The sequence below is a fragment of the Sceloporus undulatus genome, chromosome 1, assembly GCF_019175285.1.
Source record: "Sceloporus undulatus isolate JIND9_A2432 ecotype Alabama chromosome 1, SceUnd_v1.1, whole genome shotgun sequence".
NCBI lineage: Eukaryota > Metazoa > Chordata > Lepidosauria > Squamata > Phrynosomatidae > Sceloporus > Sceloporus undulatus.
In genome coordinates, this window is record NC_056522.1 from 303,879,340 (window position 1) to 303,891,565 (window position 12,226).

Below are 12,226 nucleotides of genomic sequence, written 5' to 3' on the forward strand. Positions count from 1 at the left end.
TCTATGTAAGCTCAAGTACCATTAAATATACTGACACTGAAAAATTGTGTCCTTTATAAAAAATGGAAAATCAAGGTTTTATCTTTGAAATTTAGACCTTATTTGAACATTTTCAAACCGTGTGTGCTTGAATCCATGTATAAAAAATCCGTGTATAAGAAGGGCCAGCTGTAGTTCCTCTCAGATTTATCCAGTATAATTTATAGTGGTCATTATTCACATGTCCAGCGTCTTTGCTACAATTTGATGAAGTCTTAGGCCTTGTTCCCACTTACGGAGAATTCAGTGTGCAAAAATAGTTCCTGGTTCCCACTGTGTTTGCGCCAATTATACCAATTCGGATCAGGCACCTTGACCTGTCCTAGCCTCGAATGTCCTCAGCCTAGCCTCCTTACTGGCTTCTTCTGGCTTCCTTTGGCCTCTAATCGGCTTCTCCAGCTTCCCTGTGGCCTCCTTCCATTCCCCGCAGCCGGGGAAGGTTTCAGATAAGCCTCCCCGGCTTTTCTGTGACATCCTTCCCATCTCCCCTTCTTCTGTTCCCCACGCCCTGAGAAGGCGGGAAAGGGGTCGCAGGAAGGCCGAAGAGAAGCCGGTGGCCCAGGTACAGAGAGGGGGGAGGCCGATGACAGTGGGTGGCCGGGGCCATAGCAGGTGCCCCGCCTGGTTTCCACTAGGGCAGATTCAAATCCGCCTGTGGTTCCCACTGGGATGAATTGATTAATTTGAGAATGAAAAAAAAACCACCCCTTTACCCCAGTGTCTTTTTGACGTGGATTAAAGGGTAAAAACCATAGCCCCCCCCTTTCCGAAATGCTTGAGCAATTTGAATTAGGTGAGAGCCATGGTGGTTTAAACGGATCATTTCAGATCACAATCCGGTTTAAACCATAGTGTGAACAACCCCTTAGTAAACTTTGTTATGTGTTCATCATCAATACTTAAAAAAAGATATAAATTCTGCTTTTATGTCTACTGAAAGTGGAAAGATATAGCACTGAATCCAGGAAACCATACACCCAATAGGATTTATCCACCATGTCATTGCCACTGTTATACCCTGTGTGCATGCAAACAGACACCAAAAGTCTCACTTGAAGCCCAGGAGCCTCTTTGGAATGACTTGGAGTAGAGTACGTGGGGCTGCAGAAGGAGAGGAGTTTAGGAAAAATGGTTTGTCCATCTCCTGAAATTAGCTTCTGCTCACACAAGGGACTCTCCAGGTTCCAGTCATAATATGTCCCCCGTGGTATTCTTGCAAACAAGCTAGTAAAATGTTGGCTAGACAACGTAACTTGTTAGGTGAACTTGTAATTGGTTGACTGGCCAAGCCCAAAAGGTGCTCAACAATTCCTCCTCTTCATTATGGAGAGAGGTGACTAGTGAGGTGCCACAAGGTTCTGTCCTGGGCCCATTTCTATTCAACTTCTTTATCAATGACTTGAATGAAGTAACAAAAGGCATGATTATCAGATTTACAGATGACACCAAATTAAGAGGAATAGCTAATACCCCAGAGGGCAGGATCAAAGTTCAAAATGACCTGAATAAATTAGAAAGCTGGGCCCAAACTAACAAAATGGAGCAAGCTTGTTTTCTGCTGCTCTAGAGACTAGAACATGGAACAGTGGATGCAAACTACAGGAAAACAAATTCCACCTTAATATTAGGAGGAACTTCCTAACAGTAAGAGCTGTTTGACAGTGGAGCACACTCCCTGGGAGAATGGTGGAGTCTCCTTCTTTGGAGGTCTTTAAGCAGAGGCTAGATAGCCATCTGTCAGGGATGCTTTGATTGTGAGTTCCTGAATGGCAGGGGGTTTAGACTGGATGGCCCTTGTGCTCTCTTCCAACTCTATGATTCTATTGTACATCCATGTGTAATGAATTAATTTACTTTTCCATGTTGGATAAGGATCTAGAAAAACTTGCCATGTTTTCATAGTCCAACGTTTTACGAAAACAAATCTTGTTTTGAACAATTTTATGAACAATTCTTATATTGGATGTCCCATTCTAGATGTTTGAAATTGTTATAGGAATATGAGCTGATCACTATTTGTTAGTAGTTTTCTGCATTTTCTTCTTTTTCTGCTTCTTATAGAAACAATTGGTTGCTCAAAAGATCCATATAGAGGAGAATGAAGATCGAGACACAGGACTGGAACAAAGGCACAATAAAGAAGATCCAGATTGCATTAAAGCAAAGGTCCCCTTGGGGGACTTGGATCTCTATGATGGCACATATATTACCTTAGAAAGCAAAGATATCAGGTATGAATAACTGTACATGAATGGAAAAGAGTTATAATGGTTCTTAAATTTTGAAAAAGTTCTAATTATAGATGGTTGGTCTTTCTGGATTACTGGATGCCTTTTGAATTGCCCCTGACTTTGGGAGGTAGGAAGGGGCCATGAGTAGTAGACGTTTTGTGCTAGCTGAATAAACATTATTCTGTTGAATAAAACTGGCTGTGTCTGTTGGTGGAATCCACTGCCAGAGTAGTGGATTCCCAATCCCTGTGCTCAGTAAAGTTGAAGACAGTAGGAGAAAAAGAAAGACCATATTGCAGATGGATTGACTTGGTCAAGGAAACCATGGTACTGAGTTTTCAAGACCTGGGTTAATAACAGGATTTCTTAGAGCAGTTTCATTTATAGATGTACCATGAATCAAAACCAACTTGTCAGCTCAGAATGACAAAAAAAGCAGTCCTCCTGAGCAATATTTGAACCTGAACAAAGTTTCTTAGTGTTCCTGAATTTCATTAAATTTATTTTTGAACTAGATTTCTGATTGAAATATTATTAAACACTTTGTTAAGGACTTGATTCCCAAACTGTTGTGTAAAAGTCTGGAAAACGTTCTTGGTTCCAAAGATGACTCCATATTTCTTTCTGGAGGAAGTATGTGCCCTTTAAAATACATCACTAAAGGAGTCTTACTGTGTATAATTTGTGCATCCTTGGGAAGGGACTTTCAGTATTGTTTTCTAGATTCATTTTAGAAATATAACAGATATTCTGTTAATAAAGGTTGAATTGTGTATTTTAAAAAGCAACAACCAATGTTGGTAAATTTAAATAAAATAGTGGATATTTATCAGCATCCCTACATGACTTGGCCAGGGTACAGACCACCCAAAAAGGACGGTCTCCCGGTGCCTGGTTTTGGTCCACAGAGAAGCCATAGCCTCCAGGCCGCGGGACTTCCCTGCGGACCAAAAAGAACCCATCAATGGTGCACTCGCAACGTTGTAATGGCACAGTGACGTGCAGACGCTATGTATCCGGCACATCATAAAGGCAGCGCCCATCTGTACATCAGGGGTGAGGGGCATCTAGAAGCGCTGCCCCGAGGCACTCCTCGCATGTGACGAGGGCGTCCTTTTCAGCCCATCTTGTCTGGGCCTTAGTTTCAGTTGTTAGTACATTGAGATCTTTTTCACTGAAAATAAATAGAAATTGATTTTGTGTTTTAGCCCTGAAGACCATATAGACACAAAGTCTTCTTTACCTCCAGACCTAGAACAGCCAGAATGTACAAAAATTCTAGATCTTCCATACAGTATTCATGCTTTCCAGCACTTAAGGGTAAGTATTCAGCTATGGAGATTTCTACCATTCTCCATCTCCATTAGGATATTTACTGTCTAAAGTAACCATGGGCCAACTATGTGCTGGTGCACACAGCCCATTTATTCCTGTTCGTCGTCTTCTGCTAGCACATGCAGATGCCAAAGCAGTGCTTCTGGCCTGTAAATGTCACAGAAAGCCAAGAGCCCCAGTTCAGTCTGTGTGTTGAATAAATCAGTTTAGTTCATTTAGCCACTTCCACTAATAGAAAGATAAAACAGGTGGCATGTCTGTTAGCATTCAGCTTATTCATAGTAAACCAGGAAGCCTGGCTAACTGTTTAATCAAATGTTGCTAGCACCACAGTGTTGTCACCTATGCAGTTTATTACTTTGCAACATACTCATTGCTTATTTGATTAAGCAGAAGTACATACTCTGGGCTCACATGGATGGGTTATTTCTTACCTTTTAAATAATTCACACTCCCTGTGTAAATTTCAAATATCAATGAACCACAGTGGTGGTGATGGAAGAAGAATAAAAAAGAGACCATCCTCAAACCAATCCAGCTGGGTAATAGAAAATCCCATTTCATATGTCCAGTCTCTCTCTCTCTCTTATCTAGGGTATTTTTTCTCTATATAGGGTATTCAAGAAAGAGTTAATCTTTCAGGGCCCTTGTTGCCTAAAGAAGATCCCATATTGACTTACTTATCCAGACGATTAGGAAGAAACATTGAGGAGATTGGCCATCGCATTTATGAAGGCCTCATGAAGGTATGACTACAGTAACCACTTTGGCTTTGTTTAAGAAATAGGGATCTTCTATGGCAGGTATAGCTATGCATACAATAGCCATTTACCATATATACTCGTGTATAAGTAAAAAAATATATACTACAAAATTGACCCAAAAAAACCTTGGTCAACTTATACCCAAGTCAGTACAGTAGTAAGTCGGCAGAGAGAGCGTTTATTCACTCCCCAAGCCTCTTCTCAGCCCAGTTGCCTCTGGAGGAGGCAGCTGGGATGGGAAGATGCAGGACAAGTTAATGCTCCCTCCCCAAGCCTCTTCCCAGCTCATACCTCTGGAGAGGGCAGCTGGGCTGAGAAGATGCAGGACGAGGGAGTATTTGATCCTCTAGCCTCTTCCCAGCCTGGTTGGCTTCAGAGAGGGCAGCTGGGCTGGGAAGACACAGGAGCAAGACATCCTTTACATCTATGATTACATGCCCTTAAGTTTTACCCTCGACTTAGCCACAGGTCATATATACATCCATAATTTTGGCCCCAAAACCTATCCTTGACTTGTACATGAGGTTGACCTATACACAAGTATGTATGGTACTCTGGTGCTGCCATGTCAACTCGTATTTATGTATATGACTTATTCAAGGCTAGGAATTGTGTGGCCTTTTAAATATTGTTGATGTGAAAATCCCAGCACTCCTCACCATGAACTAGAGCTGCTGGAAGTTGCAGTTCAGCAACAACTGTGTGGCCAAAGCATTCTTATCCCTGATTTAGGCCATAATTATACCCTATGTATTTCAACACCACTACCACCTTCCTTCTTCTTTTCTTCTTCTTCATCCTTTTCCTAGCATTTTTTTTCTTTGTATCTGTAATAAAAAGTTCAATAATTGCTGTGGTGGGTTGGCAGCCAAAAGCACAGTTTTTCAGGACTTGTATCAAGTATAAAACTGCTTTAGATAAGGCACTTGTGCATTAAAACAAGGTGTACTGAAAGAGTGAGTGTTCTTTAGAAGTTAATTAGTGCACTACAAAAAACTCCATAAACACTATCGTATATCCTTGACTATAAGTCGACCTCATATAGGTTTTTCGGCCAAAATTAGGGATTTTGATATGACCCATGGGTAAGTCGAGAGTAAAACTTAGGAGCATGTAAAAAGTATTTAAAGGATGAAGTAAAAGAAAACAATGTCAAAGAACATACAGAATTCCAGACATTGTGCTAATACTAAAGGCTAGAGGAATGAGATAATAGTGAGTGGGTCAGGTCTTCCAGGACAGATTATGCTCTTAGGAATCGGGAATTGTTAATAAGAAAAGTGCTCCAGGAGGCTCCCCCAGTTATGAGTGCATGACGGGAATGGAACGGGAGCCACAATTCCACTTCCATAGCGCTGTGGGGGATCACACCCATGGCGCTTGCGTGACATTTGGGGGGCGCTTGCATGATGTTTAGCACACAGAAGGGTTTCCGTGTGATAAACTCCAATGTATTATTATTTATTATGAGTAACTATGTTCAAAATCTAATTTTATCCTTGTCCAGCAAAAAACATAGTTAACATTTGTTTGGTTGTGCCTCTTAATCTTTATAGAATTCTTCTTCTTGGGTATTATATAATATGGCTTCTTTCTATTGGCGAATAAAGAATGAACCATATCAAGTTGTGGAGTGTGCCATGCGGGCTCTACATTTTTCTACCAGGTGAGACCTCCATGTATAAGAAAGAGAGCTTCTACTGGCAGTGTAATATGATGTATTGTACGATTGCAAATTAAAGTAAACAAGGGAAGCAGCTGCATCTTGATTAGGTTTGATAGGGACTTGCATATACTTGGTAAGAATTTAATTCTCATTTTTCATGTACATGATCTGTACTTCTCTTACCTGTTATTAGCCATTACTGATTTGCAGTGGTGGACATGCTGGCTAATTTGACCAACTTATATGTTGTTAGCCTAATTTGGCAGCTTTATACAAAATATTTCTGCTCAGCCACCCAGTCATTCCACTTGTTTTTAAATATGTTTTGCTAGATATCAAGAAACATAAGATAGCAAAATGGATGGTTAAATTTGGGGCACAAAGAGACACTCAGTATTGAGTCAGACAATTACCTCATAGGCCTAGTGCTGTTGATATCATTGATAATTTGTATATATTTACAGATACTCAAGCTGGTAGCTAGTTCTATCATCTTCATTAACTAGATGCAACAGTTCAAACATGAGGCAAAATTTTTACCAGCTTCTTAGAAAATACATTAGCATTTTTGCATGGTAAGCTAATTTAATTGTGTGGGCTTTAATTAAAAATTGTATCATTAGGGTTTTTGTTGTATCTGGTTTTAACCTTGTTGTGAGCTGCCTTGGGTTTCCTGCCTGAAGAAAGCATGGCATAAATTAAATAAATAACAAAGTAACCACTTAATGACAGTCTTGTTTCTTCTTTCTTTCAGGCACAATAAAGATATTGCACTGATAAACCTGGCAAATGTGTTACACAGGGCACACTTCTCTGCTGATGCGGCCATCGTGGTCCATGCAGCTCTGGATTACAGTGATGTCTTCACCAGCTATTACACTTTAGGAAACGTATATGCAGTAAATAAGATCTTACTTTTCATTCATTAGTCATATTTTCAATCATTGGCAAGGCCTTTCCTAATTAGTGAAGCAGAGTGGTTAGGACATAAATTATTCATTTCTAGCAGTCTTTACAGGGAAATTAATCTCTAAATTGACAGATAATTTATTTGTCATTTATAAGAATTGGGAGGCTGGGTTTGTTTTGAGCTAAAGTAGATATGCTATATTTTAACAGAATTACATCTCCAGAACAATTGCCTGTCAAAACTATTAACTAATATGAAATAGTTGAGAGTGGTATTTAATATAATTTGAATGTGGCTGACAAGCTCTTTCTTCACATTTCTTTTTCTAGATGCTTGGAGAATACAACCATTCAGTACTGTGTTATGATCATGCTTTACAGGCCAAACCAGGATTTGAGCAAGCAATTAAAAGAAAGCATGCTGTTCTTTGTCAGCAAAAGCTGGAGCAGAAACTGGAGGCTCAGCACAGGTACCATATTTTTAAAACAAAGTAACATGGATAAATAGTTCTAGATAAACTCCCAACTAGTGTATCTCCATGCATGGAAGCCTACTGTTAGTGGAATGGGAAGAGATGTAATTTTTAACTGTTCTCTTTTCTCCCTGAATCATTCCATCACTCCCCAAAAGTTCCTCTGGAAGGTATGAAGAACTGCAAAGAAGGGTAAAAAAATAATTTGATTCTCCCCTTCTTTACATTGCTATTGTTAATATTTTAAAAATCAGAGCAAGACTTTAAGTAAGATAAAAAAAGTCTACTATGCTGTAGTATACTGTACTTGTATTACGTTAAAATAATGTAAGACCCATTAATACAGAAATCTCAGCTTCAGAAATAGTTATAAGTCTGTGAGAAAATAATATTTAAACCAATTTGAATCTTTTCTTTAAATTTTTAAATGTTTAAATTTTTCAAGATCACTTCAACGAACACTAAATGAACTGAAGGAATATCAGAAGCAGCATGACCATTATTTGAGACAACAGGAGATCTTAGAAAAGCACAAGCTGATTCAGGAAGAGCAGATCCTGAGGAACATTATCCATGAGACACAGATGGCAAAAGAGGCACAGCTAGGTACATTATATGATGAGTGTGAAAAGCAAAGTGTAACATGATAACAAATATGAAAGTAAAAAAAGAAAAAAGAATTTCTGGTATGTCTCTGGGTGTGCTCTTATGTGTATATGTGTGCAACCCCTGACCTCTTGGCCAGCATTACTCAGGGCCATCAGGGCCAAAATGTTGTACATCACTGATTCAAATGTAGATAATGGTAATGGTCAGTTAAATTTTATATCTAGTTTTTGAGAACTGTTTGCAGGTCTTATCTACTCTTCTTTCAAACAGTAGCCCCTTGGATCATCCCTTCCAAAACCATTTGAGAAGGTCAATGAAGCTTCTGGAGCAGCAAACCATTAAGTATGAGTGACTTCCACCTCAGTGGAATGCCAGCATTGAGCATATATACAAAGCTTGTGCCACATGGACATGCTGATCTTCCTGGGTTCCCCTGTATGAGGTCACAGCATGGAGTGCTTGGAATGTATGAAGCAGAAGCCATTTCATAAACACACTGCTTTTGTGTTGAGTTTCATGATTCTCAACAAGCTCTTCTGGTTGGCAAATATATCTGTTTCTGGGGTGGAGAAGAAAGTATGTGCTGGCTAAGGTTATTGAAGTGCACAAACTGTATAGACACAAGTAGAACATTGATAAGTTTAGTATGGAAAATGTTCTACTCTGTGCAGAATAGAAATTTCTCAGCATCTGAAACAAGTTATAATTAAAAGAAAGTTATCAATTTTTTCTGGATTTAGATGTTTAGGTTCAAAAGAATCTGTATTTGTTGACACTAAATGCACTCAGCAAATCTTTTTATTGGTCTTTAACTTGTATTTTGCCTTCATACACTGCAGGGAACCATCAGATTTGCCGCCTGGGCAACCAGCAGCACAGTTTGCATTGCCAGTGGGACCAACCTGTTCGTTATCATCGTGGTGACATGTTTGAAAATGTTGAATATGTTGAGGTTTGTCTGCAGGACACTGGCCTTTCTGCTCCTTTTCTAGCAGTTTATTCATGACAGTAGCATTTAAAACAAAAATAAATAAAGTGCATGTACATGCAGTAATTTTAGCCCACCAAGTAGGCCATTTTTGCTTCCTGGAGAAGCAGTACTCCAAAGAGCAAGGTGAGCACGTTGTTCCCACAGACAGTCACCTTTTTCTAGTAAAAATTCAATCCCCCCCCCAAAAAAAAAACCCTAGTAGTGTTTTATTTTGTTTCCAGCTGGAACTGGCCTTTCAATCATGTCTGAGTTCATATAGGGTGGTTATTGTGGTCCCTAGTCTGGCTCTTGAAGATTGCACAAATCACATATCCATTCCAGTGTGTTTGAATTACTTGAAAGAACACTGAACCTTGTAAATTTTCCTGGACCGGAACTTTCAAAATCTTGTGAACTCTTAGTGTTGAATTAAACATCTAATTGGGCATATTGCCTATTCCTTGTCAGGCTAAAGACATTTTAAGTGTTTTGTTAATACCTGCATTCACATTCTGAATCAAAATATGAGAGCAAAGCCTTAAATTGCATACAACGTAAATATTTAATTGTACAAAAAAATACAATGAAATCATGCCTTAACAGTAGAAAAATGAAGGCTAAGTACTGTTGGAACTATGCACACTGTGTCACTCAGCTGGTCAGTACATAATAAACAGGTATTAAGCAGAAATCACTGTGTGGGCCCATGATTTATACCAGAAATTCTGAGGACAGCTCACAAACAAATGTAACCACAAAATACTTAAAATACTTTAGATCATGTTTCCCCATCCTATACTCCTTCATGCTGTGCTTGGACACCAGTGTGAGGTGGCTGGGTTTCAAGGGTTATCACTTGAGCTTCAAGATTAGACTTTGAGTAGGTAAAGTTGAAACAATGCCTGGCAAGACTGTGCACAGCTCTTACCTTAATTATAAGAAGCTTACTTGGGCTGTATCTTAAAATAATTAATGTCATAGCTGTTGGTTTTCTCAGAAAACCCAAAAATGTGTTTGACAGTGAAATTTCCTGTTTCCCAGGATTCTCAGCATTGCTCCTTAGGCATGAAATGCAACAGATTCAGAAGAAGTATAGACTACAGTTGAACTATAAGAACCCAAATATGAAGCTTTGTGGAGTTGCTGTTTCATACAAGAATAATAAATGATTTTTCTAGTTTATGTAGGAGAATGTCTGCACCAGGATTTATTTCTCCTCCCTCAAAAGAAATGCACTGATTAACAGTCCAGACTTCTGTTCCCTTGGAAGGTTCCTCTTTCAATTCCTTCCTTGTCTCAGTGATTGGACAAGATTTTATCTACCCTGGGGCAGAAGGGGTTGGAATCTGTGTTGGCATCCAGATGAACTGGCTTCCACACCTTTCATATACCTTTTCTCCGACACCTCTAATAGTACTTCTAGTAGTAGTAGTAGTAGTAGTAGTAATACATTTTATTTCATTCCTATCTCAAGCTTGAGGAAGATTACAACATGCTAAAATACAAAACACAATTAAAAATGTATAAACCCACAATTAAAATGCAGCACTATAAAATCATTAAAATGCACTCATAAGAGTACACTTACAATCAAAAAGTCATGATTTCAAATTCACTGGGTAGGCTTGCGGGAAAAGATATGTCCTTAATGCTGTTTTAAAAGCAGTCAATGTTTTCAGCTGTTGTATCGCCTCCAGCAGATCATTCCACAGTCTGGAGGCAGCAGACAAAAAAACCCTTTGGGAAATTGTTGCTAGTCTAGTCCTGGTCAGTTGGAGCAAAAACTTCCCAGCAGACCTGAGTATACAGGGCAGATTGTATGGGTAACCTGGACCCAAACAATGTAGGGCTTTAAAGGTAATAACTAACACTTGGTACTTTGTCCAGAAACTAATTGGCAGACAGTGGAATGATTTTAAGATCGGTATGATGTGATTACTCCTGGATGTACCTGAATTGGTCTGGCTGCCATATTCTGAACCGGTTGGAAATTCTGGACTTGGTACAAAGATAGCCCAATGTACAGTGCATTGAAGAAATCCAGCCTTGAGGTTACCAGTGTAGGCACTACCATCTTTGGGTCCTCCAGTTCTAGAAAAGGGCACAGTTAATGTATCATCCAAAATTGATAACTCCTAACTATCACATTTATCAGAGTTGACTTTTGGAGGGACAGATCCAGGGGCACTCACAGACTGCAAAAACAGCTTTCAGGGAGAATTTGATCCCATCCAGAAATGGTCGATATACCTCCAGTCCCAGATTACGACCTTTAATAGTAAGCACCTCTGTCCAGTCTGGATTCAGTTTCAATTTGTTTTCCTTCATCCAGCACATTAACTCTTCCAAGCATTCATTAAGAGGAGACACAATATTCTTAGCTGAGGCTGTTTCTGAAGGCATAGAGAAGTATATTTGGGTGTCATCAGTGTACTGATAGCATCCTGCCCCATGCCTCCAGATGATCTCCCAGCAGTTTCATATGATTTCTACTTCGGTTAAATAGCATTGAGGATAGAATGACACCTTACGGTACACCATATAATAGTTCCCTTTTTGAGGAGCACCTATACCCAACCACTGCAACACAGTGCCCCAGATTCCCAATCTCCTCAGGCATTCCAGAAGGATATCATGGTCAATGGAATGGAACTCTGCTGAGAGGTCCAAGAGCACCAACAGGGATACAGTCCCCTCATCAATGCTCAGGTGAAGATCATCCACTAAGGCGACCATATCAGTCTCAGCTCCATATCCTGCTCTGAAATGGGTCAGAGAAGTGTGTGACATCCAAGACCTCTTGGAGTTGGAAGGCAATTGCCTTCTCGATCACCTTACCCAAAAGCAGAAGGTTTCATACTAGTCTGTAATTATTAAGATCCAGAGGATCCCAGTTCCTTATCTAAAATTAGTTTCCCTTTTCACTACTCATCCATACCATCTTCTCGTCTTCCAGTCCACCCTCTAGAAAAACAGTGACACAAGCTGGATGTTAGGCAGGCTGAAGATGTACACTAGACATACCACAGCACACTCTCAGGTCAGCAGTCACATCAGGTGCTTTCTCAGCTAACACTACTAGCAGAAATTTGCAGAGCTGCAACTTAGGTTACTCCTTCCACTTTTACAAAACACTATAGACCAGACAAATTTGCCTTCACTAGGGTGTCCATAAGCAGACCTTTCCTCCCATGTTTTCTTTTTGCTAGGCTAATTCCCATTCATAGATG

The 12,226-nt window shown here is 39.7% G+C and overlaps 1 protein-coding gene across 1 annotated transcript in view; it reads left to right on the plus strand.

The window, feature by feature from the left end:
- Positions 1 to 12,226, plus strand: part of TTC17 (tetratricopeptide repeat domain 17) — a 118,276-nt gene that overhangs the window by 14,714 nt on the left and 91,336 nt on the right. Inside the window, exons 3-10 of the mRNA XM_042459708.1 lie at positions 2,101 to 2,270; positions 3,479 to 3,590; positions 4,220 to 4,351; positions 5,926 to 6,035; positions 6,790 to 6,934; positions 7,275 to 7,414; positions 7,863 to 8,023; positions 8,866 to 8,978. Coding sequence (XP_042315642.1) covers positions 2,101 to 2,270; positions 3,479 to 3,590; positions 4,220 to 4,351; positions 5,926 to 6,035; positions 6,790 to 6,934; positions 7,275 to 7,414; positions 7,863 to 8,023; positions 8,866 to 8,978 — 1,083 coding nt within the window. The remainder of the gene's footprint in view (positions 1 to 2,100; positions 2,271 to 3,478; positions 3,591 to 4,219; positions 4,352 to 5,925; positions 6,036 to 6,789; positions 6,935 to 7,274; positions 7,415 to 7,862; positions 8,024 to 8,865; positions 8,979 to 12,226) is intronic.